The 18,080-nt window shown below is 62.1% G+C and overlaps 1 protein-coding gene across 4 annotated transcripts in view; it reads right to left on the bottom strand.

Annotated features, from left to right (window-relative positions):
* Nucleotides 1–18,080, bottom strand: part of LOC111157326 (adenylate cyclase 7) — a 30,982-nt gene that overhangs the window by 3,522 nt on the left and 9,380 nt on the right. For 3 of the 4 annotated variants that reach the window (XM_022518650.1, XM_022518649.1, XM_022518652.1), the window contains 19 exons: nt 17,842–17,991; nt 17,385–17,533; nt 16,507–16,618; nt 13,729–13,856; nt 13,395–13,553; nt 13,031–13,163; nt 9,816–10,007; nt 9,645–9,679; nt 9,071–9,154; nt 8,595–8,667; nt 7,055–7,152; nt 6,195–6,279; nt 5,738–5,863; nt 4,767–4,859; nt 3,538–3,728; nt 2,609–2,699; nt 2,074–2,229; nt 1,365–1,511; nt 210–314 (listed from right to left, as the gene is read on the bottom strand). In XM_022518650.1, coding sequence (XP_022374358.1) covers nt 210–314; nt 1,365–1,511; nt 2,074–2,229; nt 2,609–2,699; nt 3,538–3,728; nt 4,767–4,859; nt 5,738–5,863; nt 6,195–6,279; nt 7,055–7,152; nt 8,595–8,667; nt 9,071–9,154; nt 9,645–9,679; nt 9,816–10,007; nt 13,031–13,163; nt 13,395–13,553; nt 13,729–13,856; nt 16,507–16,618; nt 17,385–17,533; nt 17,842–17,991 — 2,307 coding nt within the window. The remainder of the gene's footprint in view (nt 1–209; nt 315–1,364; nt 1,512–2,073; nt 2,230–2,608; nt 2,700–3,537; nt 3,729–4,766; nt 4,860–5,737; nt 5,864–6,194; nt 6,280–7,054; nt 7,153–8,594; nt 8,668–9,070; nt 9,155–9,644; nt 9,680–9,815; nt 10,008–13,030; nt 13,164–13,394; nt 13,554–13,728; nt 13,857–16,506; nt 16,619–17,384; nt 17,534–17,841; nt 17,992–18,080) is intronic. The other variant, XM_022518651.1, reaches the window with a different exon arrangement.

The following is an 18,080-nucleotide window of genomic DNA, read 5'->3' as shown; positions in this document are numbered from 1 at the left end:
AGCCGGGGGGACCCGTGCCCCGCCTTCCGGCCTCCACTGCGTGACCCCAGGCTGACCCCTGAGGTCCTCTGCCCTTCCTCATAGGACTGGGCAGGAAGGGGTGTCTCCCCACCCCCTCCCCCATGTCAGGTGAGGTGGGACAGGTCTGGGACCTGTTGAATCCCTCTGACGTGAGACTGGGACAGGAGGCCACCAGCTCAGCCCCGTACCTGGTTCTCGGTCCCTGAGGGGCTGCTGAGCCCTGCAGCCGCCATGTACGTGCTGCCGATGGTCTTGATCTTCTCCACGCTGCTGAACTTGGGCTTCAGGAGCAGCTGTGAGACAAAGGGACACCCTGAGGTCTGAGAAGGGGTGGGGTCCTTCCTGCCGCTGCTCCTAATGCCGACATTTCTCACGCTCGGCCCCCCATGAGTGGACAGCCAAGTCCATGCAGGGACGAGGTTTCTGGTTCTCTCCTCCTCTCTCCCTACTCCCCGGCCCTCCCGTTCGCATCCGGACTCTCCTTCTGAAGGAGCAAGTGCAGCCCGACAGCACCTACCCAGAACCTCGAATGTTTGCAGCTAAGAATGAGATCCAGGGGCGCCTCATGGCTCAGTCAGTTAAGCATCTGACTCAGTTTGGGCTCAGGTCATGATCTCAGCGTCCTGGGATCGAACCCCACGTCAGGCTCAGTGCGGAGGTAGAGTCTCTACCTAGATTTTCTCTCTCCCTCTCCCTGTGTCCCTGCCCCCCTCTTCTGTGCTCTCTCTCTAAAATAAGTAAATCCTCTAAAAAAAAAAAAAAAAAAAAAGCCCAAACCAGTGGACTTCTTCTGGAACGGTTGGCAGCATGGCTTCGCTGGGACTCAAACTACACAGATCCCCTTATCCACTCCCAGACCCCAGTGGCTGCCACGCACCGCAGGGTCCCGAGCCCCGCGCGGCGTGTGCTCCTGCGCCCACGAGCTCGCCTGTGGTGAGGTTTAGTGGAGAGAAGTCAGGCACGGAGAAAACAACAGGGCCACGTGCCCTAACAAGTGACGTGGATGGTCCCTCTCTCAAAACATGTTCCTGTGCTGTATTCATGCCTCCTCCTCCTCCTAATGAGATGAAGCGCAGCACAGGGCGGGGATACTGCGACGTGGTGTCTGGCCACTACAGACCTTCTGGCTGTGTGTCGGGGGGTGGTCATCTGCCAGAGCGTGGCCACAGATAAAGGGACCGCTGCCTTCTTCAAGGACCTAAATCTGACCTTAGCCTGCTGCCCCGCGCAGAGAAGATGACAAAGTGCTTATGGAGGGAAACAAGGAAAAAGACACGCGTGTCCCTCTCCTGATTTGGGGGGCGCTCCCGGCCCGCACCCTGCCCTCCTCCAGCCAGCCGTACCTCATCAAAGTCGGCAATGATCTCGTTCAGCAGGCGCAGACACTCCAGCCCCTCCTTGTTGACATCGCACTCCGTGTAGAAGACTTTGAAGTCCGGCACGGACGCGAACATGACACACACGCAGTCGTAGGACTGATGGTACCAGTCCTGAATCGGGGCGGGGAGAGGATGCCCTTGTGCCAGTTGCCCCGGGGAAGGGGACAGGCAAGCACAGGGACTTGGCCCCTTGGCCCAGCCCACTAAACTTTCAGGGGAGGGGGGCGCGACACAAGTGTCGCTTGGCCTGTCTTACGCCTGAGCTCCTCTCTGGGGGCTGTTAAAAAAAAAAAAAAGATTCTGAGCCCTGGTTTGGGCGGTTCAGGCTCAGGGTGGTTCTGGCTCTGCGCTCCCCTGGGTCCTGTGACTGACGCTGAGCGCCAAGGGGGCGGGGGAAGGTCACAGTCAGGAGGCCTGGGTCCTAAGCCCTGGGGCCCGTCCCCTCTTCTGTAAAATGCTGCTGCACAGAACCTGTGAAACATGCACGTTTTCATCCGCATGGACCGTCTAGACCACCAAGGCCTGGACGTGCAGCTGATGCCCAACCCACACACCACCGGACGGCCCCGTAACATGGGTGAAAACCACGGCCCCGGAAAGCGCGGGCCCCCGACCGCAGCCATACCCTCCGTCTCTCCCTACCCGGGCGACCCAGCCCCTGCCAGCACCACACCTCATTTAACTTGTCACCAATGAAGTGAGCGGCCACGTGGGCAGGCAAGACATTCTCCAGAAGAAGGCGGTTCACATTCTCCATGGTTTCAAACTCCTCGTGTTCCTTCTTGAACTTGGTCTTCCACAAACAGTCCAAGCGGCAGTAGTAGTCAATCTGCAGACAGCAGGCAGCGTCGGTGTCCTGGCCGTCGTGAGCGGGGACGCGAGGACACCGAGCTGCGGGTGGGACACACGAGCAGCTCCGGGGCCTGCTGAGCCAGCCCCTCAGCGCTTCAACCCTGCGTCCCCGGCAAATGTCACCAGCTCAACGGCCACCTCCCTGTGGCCTCAGAATCCCAGTCAGCCTCGGCTCAGTTCACAAGTGACCCATGCGACCAAATGTCACTGGTGTCCTGAGGGAAGGGGAGGTGAGAACTTGGGGATCACCACCCTGAGGACCAGGGCTTCCCTAGGGGACTGTGCGCTCCCACGCTGCCCCTGCCCGGCCATGCCTCCCCGCTGAGCATGGGCCACCGGGGCTTCCCGGGCCCTACCTGTCTGGAGAGCATGAGGAGGGTGACGTAAAACAGAACCAGATAGAAATTGATCATCACCTTCGGGTCCTTCCACACACACGGTGGGGAGCTGCGGGACACGAAGGGAAGAGGCCAGAGTCACTCCTGCTCCCGCCGCCCCTCAGATGCCCCAGCTGGCGGGGCTCAGGGAGGCAGAGGGGGACAGACTTCTGCCCTCCGGGCACAGACACTAAACAGGCCACTATGGGTTGGAAAGAGAAGAGGCTTTGACTGGAAGGTGGGGAGGCGGTGCTGTAGTGACGGCTCGGCTCACACCAGAGTCTGAAGGAAAAGCGCTGCAGGCATGTGAGGGGACAGCCGAGCACGCCTCCAAGTCCGGGACTTAGAGTTCGGCAGAAGGAGTTTGCCCCTGCCAGTAGACCCCTGGGAGCAGGTTTTGTTCTGGGTCCCCAAATTCCAGGGGAGCCAGGCCCCTCTCCTCAAGCTACCTGGGGCCGAGAGCCCCCATAGGCACCCACACACTGTCCCTTCCCATGCCACAGGGGTCAGCCACCTGTCCAGGGACAGGCTGGAAACAACTGTTCTTTCCAGAATTCTGTGGAGATCTGGCACATGGTTCAAGGAGGGGGAGCAGCCTAGAGCTGAAGCCCCCGCCCCACTCCACAGCCCCAGAATGGCATAGACACCGGAGGACCCAGGAAGCCTCTGTGGGACTCGGGAAGTCCCCCAGAGAACCTGCAGATGAGTCCCACTCTTCAGCTCTGAGTGTAGACCTGGGACCATCCGGTCCCCTTCTATGAAATGGAGACGGTGCCGCCTGCCAGCCCAGCCCCCCCGGGTGTCCAGTCCAGATGGGACTGCAAAGACAAATGCAGCACGGTTTGACAGGACACCCCACGGAGCACACTCGAGACGGGTGGTGGGACTGGGGGTGCTTCGGGCCCCACCTGAGGGTTCCGTTGGTCTCGGTGAGGTTGGCCACGAGGCCACAGCAGTCCAACCGCCAGCACGGGTGGATGTTGAAGAGCACCAGGTAGGCCACCAAGGCCGTGGTCAACAGCACAACCTTCAGCTCCAGGCTCATCCGCAGGAAGACCGAGCAAGCGACAAAGGCCAGGATGCAGCTACAGGTGTAATACTGGGGGTTGGGGGGAGGGGTCCGTCACCAGGAAGCAGCGCCTGCACCCAGGGTCACCAGGAGGGGGCGCGCCTGCAGGGCCGGCTCGCTGCCTCTGAGCCCCCTTCCAGCACCAAGACCTTCTGAGCACCTGGGTCACTGCTCTCCTGCCTCAGTGACCTCTCTTAGCAAAGAGGAGACAACAGAATCTAGAACTTTGGGGCATCGCACTGTTTTCACTGTATTTTCACTTCTACTTATGGCAGGTAAACTCACTGAAGGAAGAAGCAGAAGTAACTGCAACTGCAGCCTGTAGACGGGACAAGGGAGAGGGCAGCGCTGTGCACACACCCAACAGCCTCCCACCTCCAGTTCTGCCCAACCGAGCTTGCCCTCCCCAAAGGGCATCACTGCCCAGGTTACTCTCCTGCTCAAGATCATGCTGTGGATCCCCACTGCCCCCAAAAGAGAGACCAATCTCTCTATCCTGGCGCTCATGCTCCTCCCAATTTAGACCAAACCCCGCTCTGGGTCTACATCCCAAATGTCGCCCCCGCTCTCACTGCGTGCCTCAGCTTTTCTCCCTGTCCCCTCTCTAGCCCCTGCCCAGCAGAGACCAGCTTGAAATTCACCACGGCCCCCTGAAGTCCCCTAGCCCTCCACTGCCACCCATCAGGATCCCCAGGCCCAGCTCCTGCTGTCGGCCTGCCCAAGGCTCCAGCACCCGTGAGGCCCACCAGTCCACCTCTCCGGGCCCCTCCTCGTCCACGGGCCAGCTGTCAGGTGAGCTGTCAGGAGACAAGTCCTGGCATGGGGTGCTCCTGCCCTCACACCTTGGATGAAGCCACACCAGCCCCAAAGACCCTGTGTCCTCCAGGACCAGAGGCCACCTTGGCCCTGTCTGGGCCTTACTCTTTCCACCTCCCGGGAAAGGCTGGACTCTGCTCTCCCGCAGTGGGGCCTCAGGCACTCAGGCAGAGCACTGTGCAAGAGCAGGACCATCTCAGGGCACACAGGACCCAGGGGTCTAAACCAGGGCCCAGCCCAGCCCACACTCACCAGGAGGGGCTCACACGTGTTGCCCACATCCATCGGGCTTGGGCTCGTCTGGTTGCCCGCAGGCAGCTCTGGGGCCAGAAAAGGCATCAGCAGCTACAGAGGAGACAGGTCACCGTGAGTGGGGAGCCCAGGGACCTGGGATTCCAGGACCTTCCCGGGCTGAGCAGGGCCAGGGGTCGGCAGGGGCCCGAGGCCTTCACGAGCGGCATGAGCATCTCGTGCCAGACCCGCTCCAGGAGTGGCCAGAGCGCCCCGCCCCTCCTCCACGGGCATCAGCTTCGAGGTGGGGAGGGGTCTGGGGCAGAGGAGGCTGCAAAATGAAGCCCCGTGTGCACCGTCACCAGAGCATCGGAGGCCGATTCGGGGCTGCGGGGAGGGCAGGGGAGAAGCTGGGATCAGCATGGTCAGTGAGCCCCCTTCTCCAAAGGTAACACAGGGTCTCAGAGCCACAGAGAGCCCCTGACTCGAGAGGTCAGAGCTGGGAGGACCAGCAGGGACACATGTTGTCCGCAGCACTGAGCACACGAGCCAGGCCTGAGAAGCAGGGGCTCAAGTCCTCCCAGCCGGTGCCTGGGGCCACTCGCCCCTCAAGAGGGAACAGTCTCAGAGAGACTAAGCCACGGCCTCCCCAGGTAGGAGGAGGATGAAGAAGGCAGAGGAAGCCAAGAACACCGATGGTTCAAGACATCCCGTCCTTGGAGGGGCCGGCCACATCAGCTCTCTGGGGGCCCCGGGTCCTCATGTGAAAAGCGAAAGGGAAGGAGCCCAGGCGGGCCTCTGGGGGCCTTGGGGAGCCTGCCCCTGGGGCCCTGCAGAGCTACACCAGACACAGCCCTCAGGCGGGGGACTGTGGGATTCGAGAGCCTGAAGGTGCCCAGGGTCAAGGACTGGCTCCCTCCCCCCAGGAAGCACACCCAGGCCGGCAGGCTCCTCCCCAGGGCTCACTGTCCCCACCCACCCCCAGAACTCACCAGGTTGACGATGGCGACACTGAGCAGGCTGCCAATAGTCAGGATGGCCAGGGACAAGCGCAGCAGGGGCTGGGTCTCCACACTCTCAGAGATGGCCTGCAACACCCTTCGGGCCGGGCAGCACCTCTGTGGAGTCGTGGGGTCAGGTAGCCACCGCCAACACACGGACAAGGACCCCTTGGTCCAAGTGCCCAGCAGACGTGGGGGCTCCAGAGCTCCGCTAGAGATGGTCCGCAGTCCCACCGCGCCCCGTGCCTAGAGCTCAGGACCCACGGGGTGCACAGACAGAAGGGACGTCCCCACCCTCAGAGCCCGGGGACAGCCGCAGCCACTTGGGGGCCACCAGCAGCCCAAGGAAGGTGGAATCACTGGGAGAAGTGCTCTGCAAACTGTCGCCTGGGCAGGAGGGGCGCGGAGGGCCAGTGGGTCAGGGCCCAGCCAGGGGCCTCCCACTCACCAAGAACTCATGGGCGAAGCACAGGCCCAGCACCAGCGCCACCACACAGGCCACCAGCCCGAAGGACAAACCAAGAACAGCCCTGCTGGAGAGCAGAAAACCCTCGTTCTGGGGGCCATCTGCCCAGGGCCAAGCTGCAGGCATGCTCCCCAACCCCCCGACCCTGACCCCAACTGTCCGGCTCCCGGCCGCCTCCTCCCCCGACCCCCATCTACACGCAGCAAAGGGGCTCCCTGAGAACCATGGTCCAGCTGCCCCACTCGTGACACCCGAGGCCTGGTGTACGGATTTAAGGGCCTTCAGACCCACGGCCGGCACAGAAATACCAGAGAAGGGCTTCTTCTTGTCTCGTCTTTACGAAGCACATCCTAAACCCTAATCCAAGAGGATCCCTTGGCCTCACCACCCTTCTAGAATCCACCAATAGCTGACCTTACTCCTTCCCTGTGACTTGCCCTGCTCACCCCCCACCAGCAGGGGCCGTGCACCTGGACAGGGCACAAAGCCCTCTGAGCCTCAGTTTCCCACATCTAAGAGGGAACTGGCGGTGGCTATGATTCTGGGAGCCTGTCCTTCTGGGACAGCAAATGCCTCAGGCCACATGCCCACAGGGCAACACAGCTCTCGGGTCAGGAAGGCCTGCATCTTGACAGGACTAGCACGTTCGATGGAATCAAAAGCAAGCACTGATGACCCCAGGGGTGGGGGCCCAGCCCCTGGTCCAGTTTCTGGGACTCCAGGTCTCAGGTCACTGAACTCAAAGCACCAGCCCCTCGCGCTGGTCGGACAGCGCACGCAGGTTTTCCGGAGGCCCTGGGCCGACCCCAGTGGGCCCGCGCATCCCGCTCAGCCCAACTGACCTGCGCAGGAGCAGGACCTGGACCAGCAGGATGCAGACGAAGATGAGGCTGGCGCAGGCGAAGTAGTGGCGGGCCCGGGGGATGGGCGCCAGGCGGTACTGGGGGGCGACAGGGACGGTCAGGGTCACTCGCTCCAGCCCCTTCCCAGCCCACCCCGGCTCCAGTTAACCAAAACTGACACCCTGGGGGCACCTGGGTGGCTCCCTCAGTTAAACATTCAGCTCAGGTCGTGAGCTAAGGTCATGATCTCAGGGTCCCCCTCAGCAGGGGGTCTGCTTCTCCCTCTCCCCCTGTCCTCCCCACTCTCGTTCATGCACACATTCTCTCTCTCAAACAAATAAATGAATCTTTTTTTTCTTTTAAAGATTTTATTTATTTGACAGAGAGAGAGATCACAAGTAGGCAGAGAGGCAGGCAGAGAGAGAGGAGGAAGCAGGCTCCCCGCTGAGCAGAGAGTCCAATGTGGGGCTCCATCCCGGGACCCTGGGATCATGACCTGAGCCAAAGGCAGAGGCTTTACCCACTGAGCCACCCAGGTGCCCCGACAAATCAATCTTTAAAAAAACAAACACACCTCACACCCTCCTTGAGTTCCAGGTGATGATGGGACATCATCATGTCCAAATGACCTTCATTTGGTTCCTTGAGGCCTAGAACCCATCCCTTCCTCTCCCCCACCCAACCCAGGTCTCTGACTCTACTTCCCAGGTGCCTGAGAAGCCCATGGCCCCAAGCTTGTGGACAGGAACCAAATCTGAACTCTGGGGCTGATGGTGGGTCTGTCCTCCCCGAAACCCAGGAGTAAGGCCAGGCCTAAGCTCCTCGCGAGCAGGTGGGGGAACCCCGTGCTGCCTACACCCCTATACCAGGCACAATCTCATGACCTTGGGCCACAAGGGCTCCTGCCACGGGTGAGCAGACTGGGGCTCAGAGAGTCCAGCAGGCTGCCCGGAGTCACACAGCTGCCGGGCAGGCTTCCCTCAGACCCCAAGCTCCTCACCTCACCGAGGTAGCCCCGGACTCAGGAAGCCCCAGCCAGAGAAAGACCCCCCCACCACCACCAATCCTGGAGGCCGAGAGGGGAAAGAGGTCCCAGCACCAGAGCTCTGTGGCCTGGGGCCACCCTCTCGGGGCCACCTTGTCCAGCTATATGAGGTTTCAAGGACATACGTATGTGCCTGGGACACAGCCAGAAACCAGTAGGTCCTCAATAAATAAGTAAACAGTTGTGTTACAGCCCAAAAGCATGTAGTCGTAGCAGCCAGAAGGGAGAACCAGGCCAAGGCGCACACCGGCCCCTGAGGCTGAGGTTCTAGCCTGTGAGGGGAGCGAAGGTCTCCCAAACCCAAGTGGGACACATCAGGTCCCGGAGTGAGGGCAACAGGAAGAGGGTCCAAGCCAGCCCTAGCCAAATGGGGTGATTCCCCACCACCCTCCCCGAACAGACGACAGACATGGAGCGTCGGCTGCCTCGTAGTCTGCACCTCTACCCCACCCCAGGCCTAGAGCCCCTATTCTGGGGCTGCTGGGGGACCCTCACCTCTCGCTCGAAATCCTTCTCCAGGAAGATAGACCCGAAGGTGGAGAAGTCATCGGACTTGGAGCAGCAGGGCCTGAGGGGGAGCGGGCACAGGCAGTGAGACATAGGGCCTGGGGAAATCGGGGGCCCACCCTTGGGAGGAGATGGGGGAGGAGAGAGGACCCACCCTCAGGAGGCGGGGGGCGGGAGGGGGGAGAGCAGATGGGGAGGAGGGAGGGGGAAAGGAGGTGGGGGGAAGGGGGGAGTGGGCAGGGCCCTGCCCTCAGGAGGAGAAGGGAGGGGGGGGTTGGGGAGATGGGGCGGGGGGGGGGGGGGACAGAAGTCCACTCCCAGGAGGCCGCATCAGGGAGGCCTAGGAGCCACCACAGACACAGTCGGAGCTGGACCACCAGGCACACAGGCACAAGGGGGGCATGGCCATCTGGGGAACCCCCACCCGAGGGGGTACAGGGCGGACAGAGGCCTCGGGGTCGTACCTCGTGGAGCTCAGCCCCTCAATGGCCGACAGCATCTCCTCATCATATGAGTCATCCTCCGACCGCCCCTTGGGGGACGAACTCCTGGATCAGAAACCCGAACCGTGTCACCCCAGGCCCTCGCCCACTTGCCCAAAGGCAGTAGTGCATGCGAAATGGCTCCCCAGTCCGAGTGCCCAGATGCCTGCGGGAGGCCCCGGAGCCCCATGCGGAGTGGCTGAGGGACAGGTAGGTCCCACTGAGGCCCAAAGAGGGCAAATGGATGCCCAGCATCAAGCAGCAGGCCCAGCTGGCTGGCAGCCCAGCCGGGAGCAGAGGGCGGCCCTCGAAGGCCTCTTGCCCTCCACCCGCAGGCTTCCCCACACACATCACCACCCCCGTCACGGTGGGGACTCCACAGGCACTCCGTGACCGCGAAGTTCTGATTCTGAGCCACAGCCCCTCCGAGCTGCACCCCTGGACAGAGGATAGTCAGGGCAGCCTGCCTGGAGGAAATGGGCCTGAAGGGGGTGACTGGGGCAGGATTTGGCCAGGAAGGCAGGCCACAACTGACAGGAGGAGACAGTGCACGTACCTGTCAGGGGTCCGGTGGCGCCGCAGGGGAATGGTCTAGAAGGGAAGGGAGAGGGGACAGTTATTCTGCCAAGAGGGACCCCCAGAGTCTGTCCCGGGACTGGGTCTCTCATCTCCCGCACCCTCAGACACAGAGGGCAAGGATCGAGCAGTCCGGGAAGCAATATCCTACCTTGGGCCTCCGCCCGCTGGGGACTGGGGTCTCGCCGCTGCTCACGCTCTCACGGTGGTTGAGGTGTGCAAAGGGCCGTGCAGCCCCCCAGGACTCCAGGTAGCGGGTCATGCGCACAGACGCCCGCATCTTCAGGGCCGCGTCCCCCTTGGGCTTGGGGAGGTGCTGGCTGGGCGGGGGCGGCTGCTGGCTCTGCAGGACACAGACATGGCCTGTCCCCTCCCCTTCCCTCTCAGCTCAGGAAGGGCCCCCGCCCCCATCCTGCTCCCCATGAAATGCCCCACTGCCTGGAGCACTGGCCAGGCTGGTGGAAAGAGAGGATGGCAGAAACGCTGCTGGGTCTGCAACCCCTCGGCTTGCGGCCCAGTGCAGTCCTAGGCTGGGCTACAGGGGACCCGGCTTGGGGCCTGTCCTTCCCAGGTGACCAGGAAATTGGGGATCACACACAACTACGCACAGCCCCTCAGACACCTCTCCAGGGAAAGACGGCTCAAGTCCTAAGCTCCCGCCAACCCCGTGAGGCTCTGTGGGACCCAACACTGTCCCCCTTGGGGCCTGAGAGCCCACTGGCCTCTCCCCGTGGGGACATCTTGGGGAGACAGCGCCCAGGAAAGCTGCAAACATCCTACCCAGCCCACCCACATGTGGCCAGCACATGTCCTTCCTGAAGGAACAGCTGGAGGAAGAGGAGAGCAGTCCGGGAACCCAGAGAACCAGAGCACCGGCCAAGTGAGAGGCCAGCCCCACCCCCTGGGCGGCTTTCCAGAGAGTTCCACTCGCGTGGCCCCTACATCACAGCAGGGACGACCATTGCTTGCCTTGTGCCTGCTCTGGCCATGTCAGGGAGGGGGTGTTAGTGAGGCCCAGCCTGCTCCATGCCCCCCACCCCACCCCACCCCCACCCCCTGGCCATAAGAGCAACCGCAAGGGACCTTTCCCTGCTGGGGAGGGCGGGCAGGACTGTAAACAGAGGAGAGAAGAGAGACAGCACCAAAGCCACAGGAGACGAGCTCGAACCATCTCCAAGTCCCCCACCCTCTTAAGGTGCCCGCCCTCCAGGAGTCCCTGTGTCCTCGGGTCTCTGCAAACACCCACAAGACCCGGCATCTGGGGCCGCAAACACTCTCTAAGCCACAGGCGGCAGCTTTCCCGGAAACTTCTAGCCTCCTTTCAGGACAGAAACATGTTTAAACCCTGAGATGCGCCTGACTGCCTGGCCCTCAGGACCCGCTGGAACGCAGCCTCCGTGAGAGTCCCGGGGTCCCGAGGCTGTGCCGTGCCCCACGGAGAGCCACCCACCCTGGAGTCACCTTCTCCATCTCCCCTTCACAGGTGGGCAGCTCCGCCCCCGCAGCCCCCAGCTGCTCAAGTTCAGGGTCTGTGCACTAAATGTGCACTAAAGACCCATCAGCTCTGAGGGAAAAGGCACCTGTTCCGAAGTGGGCCCCGGGAGGCCAGAGTTGGGGAAGGGCCACCGTGTCGACAACCCGGGCACACGTGCAGGGGCCTCCATGCACACATGAGGGCGGGTCTCCAAACTGTGTCATCAGGTGAAGAAAGAAAGGTACCAGCCAGGCACAGGGAATGCCACCCTCGACTTAGCAAGGCCGGGTAAGAGTCTCTCCACTCCTCACACGGGCATCGGCCTCTCTGTGGAAGGGAAACTCCCCATACTATCCCGGGACTTCAGCAGGGAACGCGGCTGCAGACAAGGACGTGCGGGAAACTGTCCACAACACCCCCTTCGGGCTTTGGAATTCTCAACTATGCGAATCCATGATATTCAACAAAGATGGGGAAGGTAGGGTTGCTGGAAAAAAATGTAGGATGCCCGGTGATATCCTACACAGAACACTCATGCTAGAAACTTCTTCACTGTTGGTCAGAAATTGAGCTTGCCCACGGGTCCTGCAGCGGCCTTGCCGAGCAGGCAGCCCTGCCAGTGAGGGCTCAGAGCTGTGCCGGCTGCTGCCTTGCGGGCCTGGGGCTCTGCTTCTGCTGGTCACACGCTCTCAGAGCCCCTGCTCCATGGCCAGGCGCTACTCTAGGTGTGGGGATTACAGCCTAGAGAAGAGGTGCCCCTGCCCTGAGCCTGCCCGCGGGGAGCTCACACTGACAATGAACGAGCAAAGAGGATAAATAAACAGAAGCATTCGCAAGGGAACGGAGAGTGCTGCAGGCAGAGCTGGCAGCAGTGACAAGGGTCCTGCGGTACGAAGAGCCGGGCAGCGGGGGGACAGTGGCTGGGGTGAAGGGCCCTCAGGGGAAGGAAGGGCAGGGCCCAGAGCTGTGGGGTACAGGGGGAAGGGCTGGATTGTATTCCATGACTGTGGGGTGGGCGCAGCCCCGAGATCCCCAGGAAGAGTTTCCCCAGATGCTAACTCAGCATCCACAGCCCATGGCCAGGGAGGGGAGGCTCCTGGGCAGTTCCTATCCCTGGGGAACATCAGGGGACTGGGGCGACTCACAGGCTGGCCCTCCACGACCCCCAGAGATGGGCAGTAGGACCAGCTCTAAGGACAGCCAGGGCCAGAGCGAGAGGGAGCTGGAAAGAGCCCTTCGTGGCCAACATTCTTGAGCAAGCCCCAAGGATGATTCACCCAGGCCGCCAGACGAGCTGGCCTCCCACGGCAGGAAAGCAGGGCTGTGTGGGCGCGGGACAGGGGCAGGGCCAGGGCCCGCCAGCCTCGGAGCAGCCCAGCAGCTGCGTCCCCCACGGGGTCCTGACGAAAGTAGGGCCTCCAAGCAGGTGGAGGTGTCGGCCCGCCGGGCGACCACCCCCAGGGGGCAGAGCCCACAACACGCCCCCGAGGCTCCTGCCCCGTGGTCCCCTGGCCATTGCCTCCTTCTCCAGAGTCTTACCCAAAGCAAGTCTGACAAAAGTGTCTTTTCAAAATGCGGGAAATGAGTGGTACCATCCAGGAAAATAAACTGTGTGACTATCATTTCTAGAATGTTCATGAGGCGCCCAGTTCGTGGTGAGAGCCTGGCTGATGCGAGCTCCTCCTCCTCTTGAGGTAGCACTACTGTTACTCCAATCTCACCAGGGCCCAGAGAAGCTGTGGCGCCCGGAACACACTCAGTGATGGGGAGCTCACTCCCACTCCAGGCGGGCCTCTTCCCTACCTCTCTACAGCCTAGAAGAGGAAAACCCTCCCTCCGTGGACTCCCTAGCACATCCCGGGCCCCCGTCAGCCCCCCACTGCCCCTCGTACCCGGGGGTCAATGACCAGGTAGGTGCGAATGTTCATCTCCTTCAGGTAGGGGTCCCGCTGCTGCCCGTGCCCGTCTTCCACCTCATACGCCTTGTCCAGGTGCTTCAGCGTCGCCTCTGTGATGTGCACCCGGCTGGGGGACCCCAGCCCCGAGTCAGAGCAGCAGAGCCCAGAGAAGGCCAGCACCCACCCGGGGGGTGCACAGCACACAGGGCCAAGCCAGCCAGAGCCCCGCCTCGCTTCCCCGACACGAGGTCATGGCGCCCCTCTATGACTTCACCCTGACCAACCGCTCACTTCCCCCTCCCCGAACCCAGAGTCAGCCCATGGCCCCCAATCCCACCACTGTCCCCCTGAGCCTTACCCAGGGACTCCAGCCGCCTCCATCCTGTTGGCCAGGGACACGTCGTGGGACCACACATCGTACTGCCATTTGCGCAGCCCAATGACCCCACACAGCACGTTCCCCGAGTGTATGCCCACACGCATGCTGATGTCCACACCCGTGGCCTCTCGCACCTGCCTGGGCAGAGCAGTCCCATCACCCCATCCCACCCAGGACTGAGGAGGGACCCAGGCAAGCCACATGCACCCCGAGCCTCAGCTTCCTCATCTGCAAAGTAGGTACAACGCAATCCCCTGGGAAGCGAAGGGGTCTGTGATGGGGATGGGACCCCGCACCCGCCCATGGTACCTACTTAATGGCTTCACAGATGTCCAGCCCCATCTTCACGCAGTTCCGGGCGTGGGTGGGCAGGGACACAGGCAGACCCGACACGCAGTAGTAGCAGTCGCCCAGGATCTTGATCCGCATACACTCGTTGGCCTACAGGGCAGGGCAAGCAGCGGCCTGGTCGGCACACAGCTACAACCTGGGGTCCGCGTGTGCTGGCCACCTCCCTGCACCCTTCAGGGAGAGCCATGCTCCTTCCTAGCCCGAGGCCTCCTCCAGGTGACCAGCCACCAGGAGCTGCTTCCAGGCCTGGGAAAAGCACTGGGGGACAAGGAGGTCTCTAAGCAAACACCAAGGGCTACAGTGAGTGTTACTAGGGATGGCCACCAGAGTGCCCCTTGGGGGAGTGCTGTCCTGGCTTCATTCAGTCTTGTAGTGTTGAAATGTGTACTGAGCACACGGCCCTGCCCCAGGCACCAGCACACAGCAGTGAGCAAAACAAAGTTCCCTACAGCATGCGGCTCACACACCAGTGGTAGTTAGATGCTAAACTAGACAGATAAAACCCAGAGACATCTGATACTGATAAGTACTGAGGAGGCAAATGAGGGGCAGGAGGAGAGAGGAAGCTCCAGGAGGCCAGAGAAGGCCTCCCAGAAAAGGAAACATTTGGGAAAGACCCCAAGGAACTGAGGGAAGAAGCCACACCAGTATCTGAGGAAGAGCGTTCCAGGCAGATGAAAGGTGCAGCATGTGCAAAGGCCCTGTGGTCAGAAAGCTGTTTGAGACCCAACAAGCAGTCTATGCAGCTAGAGTGGAGTAAGTAGAGGATATGAAGGCCAGTGCCACAAGACAAGGGGAGAAACGGCCAAGCGACCAGGGATGCAGACCAGCAGGGTCTGGGGAGCGGGGAGAGAACAGAAAGATGGAACCAAACACTGAGGCTGGGGCCACATAGGAAAATGCCTCTGAGGGGAAGAGGGGCCCAGACAGGTTATCTGACGTTCCATCTGAGGTAGTACTGTGGTCACCAAGCCCTCTGGCAGCCCTTGGCAAAGGTGGCCACACATACCAAGGCTTGGGGGTGGGGAGTTAGGGACCCTGAAGAAGAGGCTCCATGCCAGCTCCAGGCCCGCTCCCGGCCACAGCCCTACCCCTCATGGAGGCCCGCCCGAAAGCCTCCCTCTCCCCATCCATACAAAAGGCCTGCCTCCTGCCCCTGCCACAGAAGGAAGGCTATGACCAAGAGGAAAAGGGCCGGTCCAGACTGGAAGCCAGGCCTAGCCCACATATGGCCCACTACTGGAAACCTCCACCTGCTGGTTTAAGGGGTGTCATGAAGGAAGGAACCTCCTGAAGGAAGCTCCTGAAGGAAGGCTCCAGACCAGAGAGGCCCTCTGAGTCCCTCGGTCCACAATACCCTGAGGGACAGTGCTCCGGGGCACTCCCAGCCAGGAATGGTCTCCTGGAGTTTGGTCACCCCCACGTGAAGGCCACTCTGGTGAGGCCATCCCTCCTAGAGTGGTCCCTCCTAGAACTAGCATCCCTCCTAGCTCCGGCTGTGAGAAAGTCTGCCGAGGGTGGGGCCAGAACTCGCTTCCCACCGAGGACCTGAGCATTGATTCTGCGCACATGGGGGCACCCAGGGGGTGCTTCGGAACTCACCCAGGTGTGGGCACAGGTGTCGGCTTCTACTCATACTCTAATTCGAATGTGCAGCCAGCACAGACGTCACGGCCTTAAATCCTAACCCTCGGGTCTCTACTCAGCGGCCACCGCTCAACCCGTCTGCATCTGAAGCTGGGCCAGGTGCTCCCCAGGCCCCCCAGCCCCCTACACTCCTCTTCAAAGCACAGCATGCAGACTGGGAGCAACCGAAGGGCAGGCCCAAGCGCCCCCCAACCCTCCCCCGCAGAGCTCAAGGCTGCCACGTGGCAGGTCTCAGGACATGTGATAAGTTACTGAGTGCGCGCGCGTGCGCGCGCACACACACACACACACACACACACACACACACACACACACACGCACGCGACCCCTACCCCCACCCACCGGCCCCGTGCCGTCCATGAAGACAAACCGTGAGATCAGCCCAGCCCGGCCCGTCTCCAGACCTCTCCCTGCTCAGCTGGACCCGGGAGCCCACCTCACCCAGTGCCCTCCCCTCCTCAGCACCTGCCACGTTCCCCAGCGTCCTCAGGTCAAGTTCTCCTCTCCTCAGCCCTAAATCCTTGCATGTCTACCCCCAACACCTGGCTCCCCTCATACTCCACCCAGTCATGCTGGGCCACGTCCATGCCAAAGGCCCCAGAGACTTCTTTCTCCTCCAGCCTTTTGCACTCACTCTTCCCTCTGCCCAGAACTGCTCCTTTTCCTCTCAGCATCTCCCTTCAGGCTTCTCAAACTTTAATGTGCATGCGGTCCACCGGAGGTCTTGTCGGAAGGCACAGCCCTGCACAGCCCTCCCCAGCTCCCTGCCAAACCCGGCTTCTGCTGCCCTTGGGCAGTGAGACGGAGGCAACTCCTCCTCCAGGCAGCCTTCCTGAGCGCCCCCACCCCGCAGCGCCTGAGCCCCTATGCATGCCCCCACGCGTCCCGGCAGTCTCCGAACTGGCCTCACTCTCTGGGGACAGGGTTCGGGCTGCCGCGGCCACCACACGACCTCACTTCCACTGTGGGCCGCTTGGAAGCAGTTGCTAACCTCTGAAGCTCGGCCTGGGCCTCCACACGCCCATCGCAGCACAGCCCTGGGCACACGCCACTCCCAGGGACCAGGCACTGGCACGAAGGCCTGCAGGCTCACCTTGGCGATCTGGTCAAACTTGCCGAAGAGCTCGTTCAGCACCACCACCAACTCTTTGGGGGAGCAGTCGCTGGCCAGCCGCGTGAAGCCCACGATGTCGGCATAAAGGATGCTGGGGGAGGGCCGGGGGTGGCGGAGGGTCAGCGCCAGGCCCCGGGGAGCCCCTGAGCACCTGCCTGACCCCAATTGCCCCAGCCACCCCTCAGCCTCCAGATGGATGGGAGAGAAGCTCCAGGCCATAAGGATAAAGGAACGTTCCAGAAGCTTGGCATCAAGGCAAAAGGCAGCAGCCCAGAGTTGCAGGGCCCTTGAGAACCGCCAGTCCCAGGCTCCCCATCACTGTGGACTGCAGGACAATGGTGCCTCAGAACGTCCTTCTCCCTCCTCACATCTTCAGAACTCAACCTCGTGGCAAGACGCAACTCCATGCTCCCCTGAGCTGGGCTCCACGCCTGACACTCCCCTGCAAGGACTCCCATCCCACAGATGAGCAAACCGAGGCCTGGTTGGAGCCTGATGGAAACCAGAGCCACAGCGTGCGCCAAGTCTCCCAGCTCCGGAGTCCGTGAGCTCGGAGCAAGCAGCTCACAGCACCTGCACCTCCGGGTCCCTGAGGCTGAGGCCTTCCAGTAAACGGCTATAGCCCCTTCAATTCACAAGGACTGAAGACATCACCTCTTTCGAGGGAACCTGGGCCCCCTGGAGAATCACCCAAAAGGACCCCTTTTTTCCCCAAAGTCATACTTAGGCACAGAGTTTTACCGTTTTAGGGGACTACTGGAGCTCCAATCCGCCTGACACCAATCTGATCTGACCCCACCGCCCCAGGGCCAGGCGCCCCCGGGGGACCCCGTGCGCAGGCCCAGCCGGCCACCCACCTGACATTCTGGTGCCGCTTGACGTACAGGCTGTGGAAGTTGTTGTCGGGCACATAGCGGCGGTCTCCACGCTCCTTGAGCCGCTCGATGATAGCGAGCTTCATGCCCATGGAGATGTGGGCCGGCAACACCGACAGCAGCAGGTTCTCCTGGGCCCCGTGGGGACAGGCAGGGGGACATCGGGCCACAGGCTTAGCGACCCGGTGGCCTCCATCTGCCCTCTGGTCCCGCCCATCCTGCCCATGGCCCCCTCCATCTCAGCCGGCCTGCGTCCTGCCCCTGAGCCAGCCTCCCAAGTCCCCAGCGGCCCCTGCGGCGAGGCCGGCCCGGGTGTCCACCCCACGCCCCAGGCACACGCTGTTCGGCGAAGGTCTGATGTGCAGAGAGAGAGGACGCCAGGCGTGGGGCCAGGCAGGGCTGGGCAGGGCCGGGCTCCAGGGGGAGGCAGGGCCCACACCTGCTGGCGTTTCTCGATCCGCAGCTTCCGACGGATCTGGATGCACTTCACGGCGTAGGTGAAGAGCTCTCGGGAGGCGTCCTGCATCTGGTGCTTGTGGAAGGCACCCGTGAGGTTCCCACACAGGAAGATGACAGCATTGGCCACCAGCTGGGAGCGAGCCGAGGGCGAGCTCAGCACTCAGCCTGGCTGAGGCCCCGTCCCCGTTCCCTGACCTCCCGCTCACTCCGGCCAGCACC

Source organism: Enhydra lutris, unplaced genomic scaffold (genome assembly GCF_002288905.1).
Source record: "Enhydra lutris kenyoni isolate GAN:26980312 unplaced genomic scaffold, ASM228890v2 scaffoldscaffold54, whole genome shotgun sequence".
NCBI classification, from domain to species: Eukaryota; Metazoa; Chordata; class Mammalia; order Carnivora; family Mustelidae; genus Enhydra; species Enhydra lutris.
Note: the sequence above shows the minus strand (reverse complement) of the source record. Positions and strands in the feature narration are given on the sequence as shown.